We start from the raw sequence: 20431 nt of genomic DNA, 5'->3' as shown, positions 1-20431 counted from the left end.
TTTATGATAGTTAAGTATGATTGATAGCACAGTGAAAGCCTCATGTAAAATTGTAGTCGATGAAGTAATGCACAGCGGAGTAAACTGCGCCTAACTGATGTGAATAGCTCTCTCATGACCTAATTCTGATACCCTGGGTTACACAGCGATCTGTGAGAGAGGAGGATATATTTAGTGAGTTGGGAAAATATAAAAACGATCATACAAGATAGTGTAGAGCCCATATCTTACTAAAAAACAGGCGAATGATATTTGATCACATCTAACTACTGTTTCTCTCATCTTGGTGTTGAAGTGACTGAACACTGAAACATTTGAGAAAGGTAATGAGCTAATTGAATAGTATTTATGAAGGGGAGGAGTGGAAAATGAGAGGTTGAGAGAGGGAGGGAGGCATACTGTAGGACTTGGTTGGCTGGTGGGACGTCTCTAGGGGTAGAGCATGTATTTAAAAGAGGAAAAAGACTTAGAGAGAAAGGAGGAGAGAGGCTAACACAGATGGAAAAAGTTGTGAGAGGAAGTAGAGGAAATGGGGATCTCTCATCAGACCAAAAAACCCTCAGCAGGAAGACCTGGGAGCTGCAAAACCACGACCCACACACCTCGACGCAGTCGCGTTGCACAGAATCGCTCCACGCCCATACGGACAGTGCACATTCGACCACTGCCGACGCGAACCACACCCTCACGCAAACAGCACGCTCAGACCGCGCAGACACGCAAGGTGCATACCCATCTGACACAGACACATACGGCGAGCTTGCAGCTGGCACATTGCTGTCCGACACAGCACTATGACCAGCACACGGCACACAGCGATCACTCAGGCTGCACCTTCTACTGCTATTTCTGCTACTGCTGTTACTGCTGCTGCCTCACGATGCTCTCTTTCTCTCTCCTCCTCCTCCTGTCTCCACCTCCCCATGCTCCTCCCCCTGCCTCCCTCTCCACAAATTCCACCGTTCCTCCTTCCTCCTCCCCTTCTCCATCATCAACTTCCTGTCTGGGTGAACTTTCCTGCACCTATCCTGACGTCAACCTGACTTCTTCTGCTCTCTCTCCCTACTGCCCTGTACCACCTTGCCTTCTCTCTGATGATTCTTTCCCTCTCTCCACCATTTCATCTTCTGCCTCTCCTGACCTCACCACCTCTGACCAACTCACCTCCTCTTGCCATGGCTGCCCTCCTCCATCTACTGCGGCCTCTTCTCCTTCTCCTTCTCCCTCTTTCCCGACCTCTGACTCCTTGTTCCCTTCCCATCGTCCTATCCTATGCCGTCCGCGGCCCTCCTCGCGCTCTCTGCCCTCCCTGCTCCTCTGCCCTCCCAGCTTTGGGGACCCAGCCTTGTCTTCTGCATCCACTCTGGAGCACATCCCCGCTGGGCTGGCCCGGCCCCGGACACTGCTGCGCCAGCAGAGTCTTCAGCAGCCTCTCATCCACCCGTCAGCCCCGGGCCTCAGCCAGCCCCCCACCACATCCCAGAGCCTGGGACAGTTGCACACTGCACCTGGCCAACCTGGGGGAGGCGGGGGTACGGGGGGAGGAGGAGGAGGTGGCGGCAGTGGTGGGGGTGGGGGTGCAGGCACACGAGGGGGTCCCCGGGGTGTACGAGGCAGCCCAGCAGGAGCAGGTGCCTCTCGCTATAGGGGAGGTGGAGCAGGAGGGCGCTCACGCGCCAATCCTGGCAGCTGGGATTACATGATGGGCCAGATCCGAAATCGCGGCCTGGATGTCAAGTCCTTCCTGTGAGTGTCTACCTCTCTCTTCTGTACTGTCACCTACTTAGGCCTCTATCTGATGTGTCTTACAGTATATGCTTTAATTGCACAGGTGTTTTATGCATTTGCTTATGGTATCTATTTGTTTTAATCTATAATGTTTAATATCTTATAATTTAGAATTTAATTAATTATAATTTAGAATTTAATATATAAGTATAACAACTAACGGATCTGCTTTTACCTTGCTTGATTGTGAAATACTGTTCAGTGCCTCTTCTTTGGTTGGTTTTCTTTCACTATGCATCTGACATCCAGGGAAGGATATTACTTCTATCAGAATGTTGCTCCATATTGTGTGCTGTGTGTTGTGTTTGTGTGTATGTTACTGTGTGCATGTGCGCTTTTGTGTGTCTATGTGTCTATGTATGTATGTATGTAGGTGTGTCTGTGTCCGTCCGTTGGTCTGTCTGTCTGTCGGTCTGTCTGTCTGTCTGTCTGTCTGTCTGTCTGTCTGTCTGTCTGTCTGTGTGATTGTGTGTGATTGTGTGTTTGGAACGCGCACATGTGCAGGATGTTTTTTCTGCATAGAGTTTGGTTGTCATTTGAGAACAACCTATTTGTGCAAGTTAATGTTCTAATATAGTTGCAGAGGCATTTCTATCCATACCTTACTCATTATGCCAATATGGGATGATGAAGTTGAAGGCAGATAAGGAGGCCAGAGGTTGGACTTTTAGCATATTTGAATAAGCCATTATTAATGTAAATAAGACTAGAGACAGGCGGTTGTCTTGCAGCCCTAAGCTATGATTGAGTAGGAGGATCACCATCCCATGTCATCTAGACACCATAGATCACACACTGATATTAACTAGAATAGATTGTGTTGATTGGATTTTATTCTGAGAGGGGGAGTAAATAAATTTACTTGATATATTTCATGATCCCTTTAAGTCTCAATTGAAATTGAATCTTAAATGAATGCATACATCATGAGCAATGATACTTTTCAATATTTCTTCATATGAGTGCACAGTGCATTGAAATGAATTAAGTACCTCTCTTGTGAGTGTTTGATGCAATCTGTTAAAGAACGCATTCTTTCCTAATTTTAAAATGAATGATATCATGTGCATGAAAAATGGGAAGGAAGCTGCAACATATTGTGGGCTATTTCTATCCCATTCTGTGATAAATTGTTCAATGTTTACACGGTATGCTCTGCTAAACAGTAACATCTGTTTGGATGGCATTCAGCCTGTCTCCTGCAATTGTCTTCACAGGACAGCGCTACTAGTGCTAGTTCATAATATTCATGAGATGGTGTCATGAAAAGTCATGATATATTTCATATTCACACAATCCCACTCAATTACATGATTTTATTACTGAACCATTCTTTGGACTGACTCTTAAATGCCCTGCTTAGGAAACAGACCAGTAGGCCTAATCCATATTTCATGAGTATTTGCTACTAAAATGGCACCTCTTTCTACATATCTGTAACTTTTATGCTAATGTATAAATTGTGAAGCCTGTGTCTGCTAGTTTTGCTGCTAGCCTGTTGACTTCTATGTCAGCATGTATATATCACACAGTCCACGTGTCACTGTGCATCAGTAGAAGAACAAGGGTTAAGCAACTGCGTGTAGATTCATGTTAACCCTGAAACATTGATCTTCTGTCACCAGCACCATTACTTCTACAATAGATTGTTACTTCAGGCCAGAAGAGGAGGGAGGGAGGGCAGAAGAGACAGAGGGCGTGAGGGAGGAATGGAGAAGGACACTGCCAAGGTGTGACATGTGTTTAATGTCCCTTTACACTGAATCCATTTTTACAATAGCTTTTCGGCAATAGCTTTTTTTATGTGCGTTAAAGCCTCTCTGGGCGTTTGAGTAGCACTATGCTGAGCTGATACCATTAGCTAACTGAGACAGGGCCGTTAGCAACACAGCACATACGACCACCAAGGTCATTGAGAATACCATTCATAATAGTGAACTTTAGCACCCGTTATTTTAAATGTTAGATTGAGCTCATTGTTGTTACACTTCCTTTTCTGAAACAGCAACATTGCAGATGATTGATGACAGAGGGGCCTGGTAATAGACATGACCCATTGTTCGAGCCAGTTAATTTCAATGTTGGCTAGATTCCCCCTGCGGGTGAATCATTGCTCACTGAATGTGTTGGAGATGTCATTGACACAGATATCTAGCCTTGGGAGCCATTTGACCAAATGAATCTCTTGGGAGATTGGTCTTCATGCTTTTTGGCTTAAAATCAATGATTTATCCTGGTGTCATTAATGCCCCTTCCCTATCTCGCCTCTGCTTCCTTAATGTTGAGCCCATTGATTAAAGTGTTTTGCCAATATTCTTGAGTGTAAATGCCCATTCTTAACTGGTGATGGGAGAAGAGGGATCCAATAACCATTACACTTACAGCAACAATATGAGCAGCACACCATTAGATCTTATAGAGGTATAACAGAGAGATTATTAAACGTGGCTTTATAGTACTGCAAGAAACTCATTAGATGGCATATAGGAAAGATGGAATGGGAAGAATGGGGTTGGGTTTTGCTACACCCAAGCAGTGTTTTCTAAGTGGAGGTATTGTATGAACACAGTTGGGAGCTTAAGCTGAAGAACTGAGGGTCTGGGTGACAGAGAGGACAGAAGGAGGGAGTGATGAGGAAGCAGAGAATTAAGAGTAGGGGTTAGGGATGGGGGAAAAGGGATTTGGAGAGGAATTGTAGCAGAATCGAGAAGATGAAATGAGAGAGTGCAATGCAGAGAGTGAGAGAGCAGTGACCCAGAAAATGGTGACACACACCAAGCACCTCAAGATACCGTAACACTCAAATAGAAACAATTAGTCCAGATCTTCTTAATGAGGCTTAATTAAATCTTAACTCTGGAGGAAGAAGACAGGCATGTTAGATGGGAAAGGTGAGTCTAGAGGGAAACCAGAAGGCAGGTTAAATAACCGGATAAATTACTCTGTGTGTGGGTGTGTGTGTGGATGTTTGTGTGTGTATGTATGTGTATTTTGTGAATATGTGTGTGTGGGGCGCAGGGTGTTTATACATGTGCGTCTGAATACGCTGTTGACATGCGTGGCAGTTGATGTGCAAGCTGTTGAATATCACATTCATTAGCAATCGTTAACTAATAACCATCAGTTCCATCAATTATGACAAAATTTATGTCTGTATGATGTGAATACAGCCTGCACCTGCTGTCATCATGACTTCATTACAATCATTACATTATTATTGAGTTAGCCTCCAGTTTAAGTTTGATCCTTAATATCCTTCCCTGGACCAAAGTGCTTACTGTTGGGATGTTATGCGGCTTTGCGGATTTCCTGTTTTTTTTCTCTGACTGCCTCCTCTGTTTACTCTTACACAGCTTCTCTTATTTTCCCACTGCCTCACTGTTTTCTATCCTTGCTATCACCTTCTAAACGTCTGTACATATGACCTCTCTTTTCTTCTCTTCCCCTGCACCACGTCTACTGACTCCTCCTGGCATCCCTTTGTTTGATTTCTCTATCCTTTGCATCTATTCCTTGTTCTTTTTCTTGTCTCTCTTCCTATCTCTGTTTCTATCTCTGTCTACTGTATATTTGGGGAGCCAGTGAAGGGAAGATGGTGGTCCTGTCTTTGGCCATTGGTTTGGCCGAGCAAGATGACTTTGCCAATATCCCTGACCTGCAGGAAACAGCGCAGGCAGCACCAGCCAATCAGGAGCCCCCTCCTGAGAAGAGGTACCAGATAAAGTCTGAGAGTACTTGGTGTGTGAGAGAGAATGGGGTGCAAATGAAAGGATGTGAAGGATCTGGGTATGAGATTGAAGGAAAAAACAGGTGGCTTTAGAATACAGGTAGAGGAGAGTAGTTTTCTAGTGTTTTTCCGTGAGTCACTGCACTCAAGTGCATTGTGCTACAGACTGCTGTACCTGAAATAGCACGGAGTTTGATATGACACTCTGTTACAGAAACAACAGTGAGAGCTGACTATGGGACCAAAGGTAGCCAAGGTAATCTAGAAAAAAAAATACTTGTAGTGCCGATATGAGTAAAGAGATAAAGCAATTTGTGTGTTAGCTGTAAAGCAGTAATGAGCTCATAAATCACTGCAGTGAGATGGTCACCTGCACCCTCACTAGCACTCCAGTCCTTTTATCTGTTTTTAGGGATAAAAATTGGCCAATCAAATAAAATAGTGTTGTCTCATGCCAGTGGTCCCTTTTTCCGACCATGATAATTATCTCCCATTTTGCAATGACATTCTCCTCTACCATTTTCATCTCTATGTGTTTGTTTTCTCTCCTGTCTTTCAGAGACCTCCCATTGGTATTTGTCGTATTTCCTTTGTATTTTCATGCTTTTATTATTCCCGTCCTTTCTACTCCTGTGTTCTTTCTTGTGCTTTTTTTTCTCCTGCTCATTAGCTTCCTTCAATCGCCCTCTGCCGCTCTGAGAGTCCCATCTCTGTAGCTCCACCGAGGGCCCAGAGAGCCTCCTCATTATTCCACAACATGTTAGTCACTTACATAAACATGCTGCTAAAAATAAACCTTTTCCTCGCTAGCCACCTTACACACCATAGATGCCTAAATATTTCCACTGATCTATAAGGATACTCCACTCTTGCTGACCCAAAAAAATTGTTTTTGTATTCTGTTTAGAAAATTGACAATTTTTGAGCTGCTCTGTAAGGCTAACAAATAAGTACCATGGCTGTGTCATATGAAACAAATAACACAAACCACAGTGTGTGCTTGTGTTATTCATTTCAGCTGTGGATGGTGGTTTTGATTATTAGCTCCAGTGTTTCACACCACAGAGCCGGAGTAAAATCCTGCATTCGGTCCAGCCCTAGGCTGCTGCGACACACTTGATTTCCTCTGCAGTCCAATTAGGCCATTTTAACCTCACTTTGATTCTGTGACAAATTGGAGACACTTTGGAGATGCATAATATGACACACACCTTAAAATAAAATGGTAGGGTAGGGTGAACAAATTCTGATTTACTTGTCACACCAATTATTTTTCATTCAGAAGTGTTTCATCAATTTGAAGCATGATTTATAACTTGGGGTATATTACAGTGCAGATGGCTACTGTCTTCCTTATCTGTCCTGCACAGCTACAGAGTGAACCTGAACTGTGTCTATGCAGCTTGTGAAACATTGTGAGGCATTTTAAAAGTCTCTCCTCTCCCTGTGGATACATGTCAGACATTAAGGTTTAATCAAAGTGTATCCCAAACAGGGTCAGTGGTGTCTTCAGCACAACGTCAAATCTCCTTCCGGAACTAATAACCACCTTCATTTATCATAGACACAACTAGCCTTGTGAGCTATGCTATGTCAACAACAACTGAAAGATATTTGTCTCTTGGTTCGTCTGCCTCATTTTAGTCTCTTGCCTCCAAGCATCCTCTGGCCTTTTTCTAGAGTCAACACAACACTGCACGGAGTTACAAAGAAGCATGCAAGTGTTCTTTGAGTAAGAACACTGTTTTTGTCAACCTAAAAAGCTATAGATCCATAACTCACAGTGATGTTTTAGCATATTCGTTATTCAGGTTTATTGTGAGACCCATGGAGCCGCAGAGCCGTAGAATTTTCTGTGTTTTTTACTGTGTGCATTACATTTAGCTCTCCAGCTTTTGCATTCACCTGGGACCCTTCTTAAATGGGATGTGAAATCAACAAATAATAGAGAGTATAGAGCAAGCAGGTGCCACAGGCTCCTAATCCAGCACATTGCTAGGCAGACTCACCTCGATTAACAGTGACTGAGTGCATTGTGATATTTTCTAGATTAACCTGAGGTTCATTTAATTTCTCTCAATCAAAGCTGAATGACTGGCAGCTTATGGTGTTTAGAAGGGGAACAATCTAGACCTAGGAAGTAAAAAAAAGAAATTAAACTATAATGAGGGCTTTGAATGTCTCGGTCCTTTGCTGAACTATCCCCCTCCTGAGCTGTAAAGTAATTCCACTTGAGCCACTTATTGTTTTGTTTGTTTCATGACAAATTACAAATTCAAATGTCTAATGAATGGTTTAGCCACACTCTAATTGGATGCTAAATTTAGCGGCTCATATAAGAGTTGTAAGTCTACAGTGTATTAGAAATGCAAGGTGTAAGCTGGCTGGGAGTATATCATTCCCTGTGGTGTTAGTGCTGACTTCACAGATGTCTGACCATGATTTAATCAATCACATCCTTGGCATATTGCTTATACTAAACGGGGCTCTCAAGCCTGCCTCCAGCTGGAGACAAAGCCGTTCTTTCATTCTTCTCTCGTTCTCCACACCCATATCATCACAACCTGTGCTCCCACATCAAACATGTCCTTCACATGCCCATCAGTCATCCTCATACATGTATCCTTCATGTCTACCCATGATATAAACTAAAATGGTCATATAAACAAGTCACTGGCAAATTCAGGCAAAAAATTATGTTCTTTCAAAGTGATGTTAATAGGTTGTGCAATTCTCAAATGTTAACACCAAAGATGAATGCAATAAAACCTTGTAGAATTTGTAGAGTTCAAATTCAGGTGCACTAAAGTGAAATTCCTACACTAGTGATGAATAAGAGCCGCTCTACACATCTGATTTGTGGTGTCCCACATTTTGGCCAAGGTCTGATGTTATACAGCAACATCCCTGGCCCCACACCACAATTAGCCAAACACTTTTGGAAACACTGTTGTACTGAAGCTACAGATGACAGCAGAGAGGCAAGACTTTGCTAGATTGCTCCACATTTATCTTTCAGCAGTGCATATTGCTTCATTGTTGCTCAGCCATAACTGAAGGCAAACAAACAGAATTATCCCCACTGGTCCTGAGAAGGTGGAGTAGTGCCACAGATGTTCATATTGCTCCTTCATTGACCTTGTGAGTGCGGTCATTGGTTGACAGGTTCTTGTGTGACCATTTGTTTCTGAGGAGAGGTAAGAACAGGCAGACGGTGTTGGACTGTACCAGACCTGGTGGTAGTGACAGAGACTTTCAGACCAAGGTTACACATTTTAACAGGAAGGAACTCCCACACAGGGGGGAGGGAGGCAATGTCATATGGTAATGTAGCAGAGGAACTGGCTTTGATTACTGGCAGCAACAATGGCTTCTGTTGCTTTGACTCTGGGGCCCCACATGCTGAGATGTTTACATCCCAGGCATCCGTAAGTTGTGGATCTCAGAAAGCTTAATTAGGGTACTAGAATGGCTTGTTAATGCCTCGGTGGCTTACGCTCACACAATTCTGCTGCGATTCAGTGAACCTATAGGTTCCTCCCCACTGTTGCTATAAAGGGAAGCCACAGTCCCGAGAGCTTTCAATCTACATTGCTCTCTGAGCAGCAAGCAAATGACCCAATGAGGAATGAGGCTCTAGACGAAGAAGGCGGGGTTTATCCTTGTGGCACGTTAACATTCAATCCACTGGCCTGTGGTCTTTCAATTATTCATCCATGCATGTTACATCATTTTATGTAAGCCAGTGGAGTTATTTCTTGATTCAGAATCCATCTTATGGATATACATAGATTTGTCTCTGCCTTTAAGATGTAATGCACTCACTTAAATCTTCTCAGTGTCTGTTAATTGCCAAGTGAGCTATATAATATTGTTTCATAGTTTATGAGCTTATTACATTGCTTAACTTGACATGAAAGACAAGGCAAACAGTGGATGGCAGTGATGACTTTTTGCCATAAATCAATATATATGTGTTTTAATTTAATTTAATGGCTGTCTGTTTGTGCCCACCATCACTTAGAGTAGGACTAGGGTAGGAGTTTATACTCTATGTGATGGAGGGGGGTATGTTAGAGGTTAGTACATAATGTTTGGTCACTGTGACAAATTAGATTAGGTCACAGCATACATAGGTGTATGCAGTACTGTGCACACTAATCAATTTTAAAGTGGTAATGCAGCATCTTGGTTTCTTGGATTGTAGAAAAACTGTTATTATGCTATTCGTTAATATTCTGTATGAATGTTTCCTTGTACATAAACATGTCAATTGATTATGTTATGCTCTGCTAGTCTGACACAGTGCTCCTCCTGTGACAGGGGCTTTGCAGGCCTGACTAATCCGCAGTGCCTTGGGGGACTCTGGTTAAGACTGTCCCGTGGGCCTTGGCTCCCTGCAGCCACCATGCTCATCCACACACCACAGGGGAATGCAGGGATGCGTTCAACCACATGCTAAGAGAGGGGAAAGTAGATAGCACTAAGGCGGAAAAAAGGAATTACAAAGAGAGGAGGAGGAGAGTGCATTCATACATTCATCCATCCATATGTCAGGAGAGGAAGTTCAGAGTGCAAATCCATCTTCCTTCCAAGAGAGTAGTAGGGAGTACTTATTGTATTGTGCACATCCATGCGTTATGTGGGTCTAAAGGCACCACTCTAGCCAGCTGGTACACGCTCGTACACATGCTCAACTCATACATCCAGATAGATGGATGGGATGGTGGTTGGGGAGACAAGCTATTAGGAGCATTAACCTGGGACCTGTGTGTCGTGCCTCAGAACAGGTGGCACATCTGCAGCAGCCTCCACCTCTGAGGCGATCTTCAATTTAATGGTGATTCAAAATATTTGGTAGACTTGTGTTGGCAGGTTTAATGGACTTTTAAAATGTTTTGATGATTTTATGTTGGTGGAATTCCCTGGAATGATAGGTTATTTATTTTAATTGAGCTCTGAGATATGAATGCTAAATTGCAGAGAGGATTGGGAGCCCACAAAAGAGAGGGGGGACTCTCAACTGTTGCAGACAGAGTAGATACCGAGCTCCTCTTTGGATTTAAAAGTAATCATATTTGCCATGCATATATTACAGTGTTTCAGTCAATGCAGAAGATAGCATGGGCCACCCTACCCAGAGTGACTGTCACCCTTGTTAGAAGTAGGTAAAAAAAAAAAGAAAAAAGTCTTGGAGAAGCGCTGAAATATTGCTTCCAATATCTATGCAGTCATAAAACAGCACTTACATAGATCTGGAGACAACATTTGGCACCAGCTGAATTGCTTTGTGGTTTTCTATTTCCATTTGGAGTTCAGTGAATGAAACAGGAATACAGTAGGCAGCATTTAGCACCTCCCTTGTTGCTCCTTCCTGAAATGGGATTTCAGTAAATTATGCTATTTTGGACTCATTTCCAGCACCAAGATCCAGGAAGTAATTAGTTATCAGCGCATGCATTTGGATGTCACAGCAGTCTTTTGTAGACTGATAGTCAAGGAACCAGGGATGACTGGCTTACTATGGTGTGAATGTACATGTGCTCTATGTGGATGGTGAGTTATGTAAGCAGCACATTGCTTCAATATTATGGTTCTCTATGTGTATGATCCTGTGCTGTCCGCTGTGGTCCCTAGAGAATGATAGATCTAGTGGGCGGCTATGAAATGGAGCATAGGCATTGAAATACATCACTTCATGGACTCAGGCGAGCGTGTTTGTGTGAGTGTGACATGTTTGCAGTGGGGTGGGCAGTCTGGGTGTCTGAAAAAGGGCTGGGGTGGCTTTCTTTCTCGCGTCTCTCTCCAGCCTAGAAGTGGAGTGTCTTTCCCCCCCCTCCCCCCTCTTCGAGCTGCTGGCCCTCGGTCAGGTAACAAAAAAGGATAGTATCACAGGACGGTGAAACCCAAAGTGGCCCCGCCTGCCTCCATATGTCTGTTCATGTGAATGTGTGTGTCTGCGAGGCTCTCACCCGTACCTGTCATATATCCTACCTTATCTTCTTTGTTTTGTGTGTTTGCCTGTTTGCTGCACCCCTCTAAACACACCCCTCCCCGCGCCCACTCCCAACACCCTCTTGTCACACACACCCCACTCCCCGAACCCCCATATGTATGGTCTATGTTTCTAGAGCCGTTGCTATGCCAACAGCCCACTTTCCATGCTTTAGCTGTGGGAGAAACTGATCAGAACATTAGTCCACTCTGCCTCCCACTGGCTACTGTAGACAACTGCAGGCTTCAAAGCATCAATTTCCATTTCAACCCCCAAGGGGTCAATCAGAGACAGCATTGGCACAACAATTTAGCAGTTGTAATATTATCATATGCCAAAATTATTATCTCTGTTATATAAATTAAACAAACAAAAACAAATCTTAGTTTCAATTTATGATACACTGCACTAGCTGGAGCAAAAGTATTGTTTTCAACAACAGATATGCAGCCTCAGTTTCTTAGTTGAAACAGCCTGGAGGCAGCACTCAGTCAGAGGACCACCTCAGGTGCTGTAGAGCAGGGCTGGTAGAAAGGCCATTCCCCTGGCTGCACTAGCTCTTACCTGAGAATGCACTGAACCCCTGAATGAAGCATGAAGGAGAATGAATAATTGAAGATGTTCACTCCGCATCGACAGTTGGGAGGTGGAGGAGGAGGGAGGTGCCTTACTCTACTTCAACCCCTGAGTCTCTCTCCATGCTTTAGTGCTCTTTTGAGCTAATCCTCAGATCTTGGGTTAGTGTTTTACCCAGCCTTTTCCTCTCCTCTCAAACTCGCTGCCTGCAGTTTAGAGTCTGCGCCAAACAAACAGGCCCCTGTCAGTGCAATTACCTCCCTTGGCAACTAATACAACTAACACCAATTGATGAATACTCCCTTCCCTTCTAGAAATGGTTAACATCCCTCCTCCCCCCGTCTCACTCTGGTTCCTTTGCTGGTTGAAGTGATTGTCTGTTTGCCTGTCTTGTTTGCTTGCTTTTTCTGTCTGTCTATTTGTCAGTATATTTTCCCTGGTTCTGTCCTTGTCTTCTGCAAAAATTTGTACACATTTTTGCATTCAACATTACTTTTCATCCAAATTTTCAGTATAGAGTGCCCAACAAAATGTACAGTCCAATTCTACCACCAAACAAACATTCTCTCAGTATAAAGATAATCAGAAAATGCTGGCCAGACAGACAGACTTTGTATGGGCTCCTTGTTTTTTGCCTGTCCAAGGCATTGCCTTCACTCTCTGAGTGACAACTACTTGCATATATGATATATGCACATGTAGCCAATGCCAGGTATGTGCTTTGGCCCTTGTGTCCCCAATCCACACTTTTAGAGTGTTGCTAAATGGATGGAAAATCAGGTGGGAATACATAAAGTTAACACAACATTAAATATTTATAGTATATTTGTAGTTCATCACTAACAATGCCCTCTTTTGTAACACTCTAAATGTGCATTTCCTATGGTTTTACTATTCGTCTCTTTTTGTGTTTTAAATGATATTATATTTTTGTATGGTATATCTAAGCCTTTTTTCGCTCTCATACTGTATCTCATCTATCTTTTCTTTTGAGCTCTCCTCCTAAAGAACAGTGCTTCTTGCTCTCTTTTTCTTCCTGGTGATCAATTGTATTTATTGTCTTTTTCTTTTTTTCTCTTTGCTCTTTTTTCTCCCTTTCAGCATATGTTTGCCCTTTTGTCTCCTGTTTGAGATATTGTGTGTGCATAGTTCTTTATTTTTGTCTTTTATTCTTTGATACTTATCAGACTGACCAAACTAAGCCTCTCTTGTGTTTCCAGGCTTTCCTTCCTTCCTTCCTTCCTTCCCTATCTTTTCTTGCAGCTCTGTTTTTCTCTCTAACGTGCTGGTGTTTGTAACAATCTCACTCTCTGTTTGGTTTGGTTTCGTAACCTCACTGTTCATGCTATTAATACTTGCTATCTCTTCTAATACAGATAAATGTTTAATCTTCAGCTTGCTTTCTATTTCTTACATTTCGTCTTGGACCTTCTATCTTCTCTACAGTCTTTATAATTTCTGTGTGCCTCCTCCATTGTGTGTGTACAAACTCAGCGTCCTCTGCGTCTGCTCGTTTCTGTTCTCTTTCTCTGTTTCTCTTTCTGGTCTTGTTATTCCTCTCTTTATTTACTGTTCATTTGTTGCCTAACAGTGTTTCAGTGTTCTGCCTCTCCATGTGCCTTGACCAGTCATCTATGGAGTGCTCTGTGTCCAATGTGTCACATAACATTGGCCAGGACTTTCGCACTGGCTCTTTCTCTCTCTATCTTTTCTCTTGCCTTCCTTATTCTCATATCATCTTTTCTCAGTTTGATTATTTTGCTGATTTTTTCTTTCTTTTAAATTTGTGAATCTCTTTGTTTTTATGAGGTATGAACATAGAGGTTTTTCTCTCAGAATGTTTGTCCCACTTTAACATTATGTTACCTTTATTTTTATTTTTTTAACAATCCTCTTGTGAAGGAACTAAACTTAACATCTATTAACATTTGTACCTAAGTACCAGCTCTGCCATGGGAGATCTCTGCTCTCTCGTATATGTCCCTTTATATTTTGTTTTGTTGCTGCTGATTCCCACCAACTGAGAGATTTAAACACACAGACACACACACATACACACACACCTTACAAACTGTTCAACATCTGTGACAGTCTGGTCCTGTACATGTTGCTATACATGTCTGTCTACTGTATATAACGTTATGTTACTATACATGTCATTATACATGTGTGTCTTGTTTATGTCTCGTTTAGGGAATAAGGGGTGGACATTATGTGTTGGTTTCTGTCAATCTAAACTAAACCCTGACACATCATGTATTAGTGGTTCTCTTTTGTGTTCTGTCTGAAAATGTGTTTACTTACAGTACTTATTGGAGGTAACTTTCTTGTTAGAGACATTATGGATGCTTGCCACAGTGGACATATGTACAGTCATCTCAGATTCCAAGTTTCATCAAACAGGACTCACAACATCAAACATCCTGAATTCTGGTGCCCGCTTTTAATCAGTGGAGTATTTGGCAGATTCCATTGGCTTTGTTCATGATAGCTAGAGGAAGTACAAACTACTTTGAAATGACAGATCCATCCAAAGCAAACTTGGACTCAATCGGTCATTTCGGATAGGCAGCTTCAAGTGCCAAACAGGTGGAGGTTGGACTCCCTGTATTCTCAGACATTCTCTCTTTCTCGAGATGAGTTAGACTCTCAGCAGATGCCCTTGCTGTGTTTTCTCTGTGTCATCCTGCTTTTTTACCTACAGGGGCAACAAGCCAGTTAACAGCCCCAAGGGCCAACCCCCTGATGCCGATGGCCACTCCTCTGTGACTGACCTGGCCAACTCTCTCACCGGGGACATGGTGATGGTAAGACCCTCCGTCTCACCTCCATCCGCTTACCTCTGCTGATAAATCAGTGTGTTTGTTCAAATGTCCCATGGCTGTATGAGGTGACTGTCCCTCAGGGAGGGCCAGTGTTGCTGAGTCATCCTGCCTGCACAGGCCATGTTGATTTGAAGCTGTACAGGTGCATAAGAGAGCCACGCTGGAAAATAACACAGGCAGGCTTACAGTGGCAATCAAGCGAGACGAGCCATCCAAGGTGACTCACACACTGTTTGATCTAGTGTTAAATTAGACTTGGAATATTTCACAGAGGCTCTGCCTGACAGGTATAAAAGCTATATTGACAAATGTTGAGAGTGACTCATTATGAGTCTTTTTTATTTGAAAATTGTAGCTCTCAGCTGCAAAGGTGAAACTTCTGGCACTGAAATCAACAACTTCAAGTAATGCTCCAAGTGAGTGTTAGCGTGCAAACCACTCCTCAAGCTGGGCTATTCAAAGTGTCACTGGAGGAAGACCAGCTTCCTCAGGGAGACCAGCTTCCTCAGGGAGATAACACAACCTGCTGATGGTGTTAACTCCCTGTTCCTCAAACCATTCCTTCCAATCTGTGATATTCTTGCAGAGAGAGATGAAAAATAGAGGAGAGAGGCAGTAGGTGGTGCCATAAGGAAAAAAGAAAGAAGGGATAAAGACAGCTGCAAGTACAGAACATCAACCTTGAGCTGTGCTTCCCTTGCCATTCTCTCCATGCCTCTCACGCAATGCACTCTCTCTCTCTCTCTCTCTCTCTCTCTCTCTCTCTCTCTCACTGTCTGTCCACTGCTTTCTATCAGATAGTGGCCTTTTAGTGCACAGCAATGATAAAGCAGTCAGAGTGGCTGCGAGAGAGAATGGGTGGTCTAAAGCTCCCCTATCTTTAATCTGAGCACCTCCTGCCTCTTAAGAACATTAGTGAGGAAATTAAACTCTCTCAGTCTGCTTAATGTCAGACCGATCTCTCTCTTTGAGCAGCCCCTTGAGTGTGTCCTGATAGAAATGCAGCTCTAAAATCTCTTGTGCCCTCACAGCTTCTCTCTGTCCGTGTGTGTGTGTGTGTGTGTGTGTGTATGTGTGTGAGTGAGAGATTGCATTTTACTAAATATACTTGACTCTGCTGCCCCTGTCCTTGCACGGTGCAGCTGTCTCCAGGTTCGGAGGACGATGACGGTGAAGGGCCTATCAGTGAGAAGCTGGGCCGGATCCAGTTCAGTATAGGCTACAGCTTCCAGGACTCCACCCTCACTGTCAAAGTTCTCAAGGGCCAGGACCTCCCCGCCAAAGACTTCTCCGGCACTTCCGACCCCTTCGTGAAACTCTACCTGCTGCCGGACAAGAAGCACAAGCTGGAGACCAAGGTCAAGAGGAAGAACCTCAACCCCCACTGGAACGAGACCTTCCTGTTTGAGGGTCTGTGTTGCTTCCAATCACCTGCTCATCAATGAGCTGTTGCTGAAATGCATGTTGAAAATAGAGGCTGAAGGTGCTTCACTCACAAACCAAACAAGTACAGATTCTGAGCGGCACCATGGCGTATTCATGCCGATGATGAAGAGTTCTTTCTCAACAGGAAAAGGGGATTGTGGGAGTTGTGTGAAAATTCGCAGACAAGGTGTGAAGGTTGATTGTTAAAGCTAAATTTTCACAATGATAGAACCTTTAGATACTGCTAAATAAATAACAGGTTTTGTAGAAAATAATTTTCTGAAGTGCTGTAAACTGCAATGAAGTTTGATAGCGCCCAGGAATAGAGGAGTGAAGTGTCTCACCCCTTACTGACCTGAATTTGCCTCATTATGAAGATTGTGCTTGGGTGACAGCGCAGAGGTAAAAATGCCAGAAGACAGTGCAAAAGGCTCAAACACTTGCCAAAATTAGAACAATAGCCGACACTCCTGAAAAATGAATGAGGCAGGCCTTTGTGACTACTGTATAATGATCCTGCTCAGTCATTTTCGAGAGTGCTGGCTACTCTTGCAGTTTTTGAATTGCTTGTTGGCCTAATTGATGCCTGTAGCATAGTGCACATTACACTCATTGATGGCCTTTCACTGTCTTTTTTGCACTGCCAAGAATGTATTTCTCCCTCTCTCAGTGTTTCAGTGTATCTTACTTATCCAGTGTACACCTCAGTGTTATCTGTTTGTCTCTGTCTCAGGTTTTCCGTATGAGAAGGTGAGAGAGCGCACTCTCTACCTTCAGGTGTTGGACTACGACCGCTTTAGCAGGAATGACCCCATTGGAGAGGTGTCAATCCCCCTTAACAAGGTGGAACTGGGACAGATAAAGACCTTCTGGAAGGAGCTCAAGCCCTGCAGTGATGGCAGTGTAAGGCAGCAGACACCACAGGGATGTGGTCAGAGGGGCTGAAGGCTGTGATTGGGCCTTCATGTGGGAAATCAGGACTTCGGGAGGGACGGCCATGAGGCTTACTGATTATTAATACAGTGTTTCAGGCTGGTGTTGTATTAACAGTCTTATTAAAATGAATATGTCATTTGTTGACTAATTTCAGCATGTGAGTTTGATTGACGTAATGTAAGAATGAGCAATAGACTCAGCTGAGACAGCCTGGTCTTTGGACCATCTGTGTTTGGCACTAGGGGTTAGAGCAGAAAGGGGAGTAGTGTTGTAAGATTACACAACAATCTACTGAGTAACAGGGAGTTTGATATTCCCTGATGAAATTTGAATAGGAGACTGGATGACTCACTACTGTGTGTGCGTATGCGTGTGCGTGTGTGCATGTGCGTGTGCGTGTGTGTGTGCGTGCGTGTGTGCATGTTTGCATGTTCCTCAGGGAAGACGAGGAGACCTGCTGGTGTCTCTTTGCTATAATCCCACCGCCAACACCATCACTGTGAACATCATCAAAGCACGCAATCTCAAAGCCATGGATATCGGTGGCACCTCAGGTACAGATTCCACTCTGTTTGCTCAGTTCTGTGCTCGCTCCCTTGCCCTCCCTCACCGGCCCAAAATCCTTCTCATGACACCAGAGGCCCTATGGCGTCCACAAGCAGCTCTGGCTCTGTGTTCAAACATTTACTGACCTGTCCATGCAGGGGAAGGTTACCGTCTGGGTCCCAAGCTGGGGCTCACCACAGAGAGCTATGGCAGCAAGGTGACATTCCATCAGGATCTCTCTCTCTCTCTCTCTCTCTCTCTCTCCCTCCCTCTCTCTCTCTCTCTCTGCTGTATATCTAGTAGGATCTTTAGCCTCCTAGCTAAATGTGTGTGTCAGCTCAGCTCACTACTCAGTGCCAGCCCCAGTCTGGTGGTAGTGTTGTTGTGTGGTATCAGGTCTCATAGTGAAATACTATCAGCATGTTTTCGGAATATTACTGATTCCTGAAATAGTGAAAGCGGTATGTGATAGTACTACAGTATATGTTAATGTTGTTCCAGAATTGCAACTACAAATCCCAGGCCCTATTTCCATAAATACTTCCTCCTCTGTATGTTTCCCGGCTCGGGGGAGAAGTTGACCTTGAGCTCTAACTAGGTGTCTGCTTCCCTGCCGCCTGTCATGACTTTAACAATTAAGAGGGTAATTGCTAACCTGACCCAAATCAGCTTCCATTGGCGACTCTGTCCTAGTCCTCATGCTGTTTTGCACTCCCCGTAATTTGCTGCACTTGGTTCTGTCTCCGTCCATATTGCAGATCCATATGTGAAGGTGTGGCTGATGCACAAGGACAAGCGTGTGGAGAAGAAAAAGACGGTGGTGATGAAGCGCTGTCTGAACCCCGTCTTCAACGAGTCCTTCCCCTTCGACGTGCCCGCCCATGTGCTGAGGGAGACCACCATCATCATCACTGTCATGGACAAGGACAGGCTCAGCCGCAATGACGTTATTGGCAAGGTAACAGTGCTGCTGCCTCGTCACCTTAGTTACAACACCTGAGATCATGTGAGTTTTAAGAAAGTCATTGTCTTCCTCCTTTTCTTTTCTTCCCTCTCTTTATTTGTTCATGTCTCTTCACCCTCTCAGATCTATCTATCGTGGAAGAGTGGACCAGCGGAGGTGAAGCACTGGAAAGACATGATGGGTCGGCCGCGCACTAACGTCGCCCAGTGGCACGCTCTCAAGGCCTGATCGCGCCGCCCAGCTTCCTCCATGGCCCCTCCCCGTCTCCTACCTTCCCTCCCCCTCCCCGTCCACTCCCGTCCTTATGCACAAGACTGACTTGCTGCCAGGCTGCGAAACACGGGTACAATTAGCCATCTGCTCTCTTAAACCTTTAAACTCTTTTCTCTCCAAATCTCTACCCCCTCTCTATTCCTCTCCGACTCTCCTCTCTTCTTCTGTTCTTTCTCATTCAGCCCCGTCTTATTTTCTGTGTCTACCACTTTGCCAATGGTCCCCCTGTTTCTGACTGTCTGTATGTCTGTCTGTCCTTATGCACTTCGCCTGTGGAGATCTAATGTTCTGTTTGTTTCTTTGTCAACCCTTCCTCTTTGCGAGACCCCTTGGTTGTGAACTGCAATGCAACCCTTGACCTATATAAGGTGCCAGTCCCGTGGGATCACAGAGAATCTTAAGTATGGCGTAATGATCTAATCTCATGTAATCCTACTGTATGACTATTCCAGGTAAACAATACTATACAGTATGTACTGTATGTACGTATACATATATATATATATACTATAGGCGTTTAGATTGGCAGAGTTCCCCTTATACACATTATAAATATATGTTATCCATATCCTGTTGTCCCATCTCTCCTGTCTCTTCATTTGCTGGCTTGTCCTTGTCATCTGTCCCGACTGTACTATATCCTCCCCCTAATTTTGGCCCTCTCTCTTTTTCACTGAAAAGTGGTTTAATGTTCAGCTGAAGTTGTAGAAAGCAATCAATATATGGTTTGTGATGACTTTCCTGAGAACAGCTGAACTCAAAATGGAATTGTTGATACTGCTGTCTCTCTCCCCCTCTCTTTTCTTCTCTTGACCTTTCTTTCTCTCTCTCTTTTCTTATTGTTCTCTCTTTCTCTTCCTCTGGCACAATATTAGTGAATCCCCCCTTTCTGGACCCCTTGTCGTCTGTGTGCTGTGGGTGCTGTGCTGTAGCTCCAACAAAAGTAGAGATAAAAAAAAAAACTGAACTTACCGAACTTGGAAAGCGGGAACACAATAAACTTCTGAAACGGATCACTCCTGGTTTTTCCAGACAAAAGCCCTGAAATGGAGAGAGAAAAAAGAAGATGAAAAAAAAAAAAAAATCACCCAAAATGCGATGATGTCATTTTTCACAAAATCACCAACTGAAGAAACCAATTAAAATGTTCTTCCAACGCTAAGATGAAAATAGAAGCAAAAAGCGAGTTTCTTGGGCTGTGCTGTGTGTGCACATGCATTTGGGTGTGTGCGCGCACTTGTGTGTATGTTTGTGTACGCTATGAATTCTCTGTGCTGCCCTGTGCTCTTGTGTTGCCCTTTTGTGCCGATGGGGGTTGATCTCCTGCAAGAACCCTTTGAGCTCCCCACCAGTTTTGACTTAATCTGTATATGGTG

General features: G+C 43.9%; 1 protein-coding gene across 1 annotated transcript; it reads left to right on the top strand.

Annotated features, from left to right (window-relative positions):
• Positions 1-529: 529 nt before the first annotated feature.
• LOC139652098 (uncharacterized) lies at positions 530-19010 on the top strand. The gene is made up of 8 exons (XM_071529053.1): positions 530-1746; positions 5371-5499; positions 14791-14893; positions 16054-16321; positions 17070-17239; positions 17712-17826; positions 18577-18776; positions 18906-19010. The coding sequence occupies exons 1-8, from the start codon at positions 530-532 to the stop codon at positions 19008-19010; spliced, it is 2307 nt and encodes a 768-aa protein (XP_071385154.1).
• The last annotated feature ends 1421 nt before the right edge of the window (positions 19011-20431 follow it).

This window comes from Centroberyx affinis, unplaced genomic scaffold, assembly GCF_046629955.1.
Source record: "Centroberyx affinis isolate AG114_WGS23_722 - 3 ecotype Tasmania unplaced genomic scaffold, CSIRO-AGI_Caff_v1 ptg001762l_1, whole genome shotgun sequence".
Classification (NCBI taxonomy): Eukaryota; Metazoa; Chordata; class Actinopteri; order Beryciformes; family Berycidae; genus Centroberyx; species Centroberyx affinis.
This window is presented reverse-complemented; position numbering and strand designations above follow the sequence as displayed.

Coding starts and splice junctions, on each gene's coding strand:
- LOC139652098 (XM_071529053.1), top strand. CDS start 530: ATGGGGATCTCTCATCAGACCAAAAAACCCTCAGCAGGAAGACCTGGG. Junction 5,500..14,790: donor GAGCCCCCTCCTGAGAAGAG/GTACCAGATAAA, acceptor TTTTACCTACAG/GGGCAACAAGCCAGTTAACA. Junction 14,894..16,053: donor TCACCGGGGACATGGTGATG/GTAAGACCCTCC, acceptor TGCACGGTGCAG/CTGTCTCCAGGTTCGGAGGA.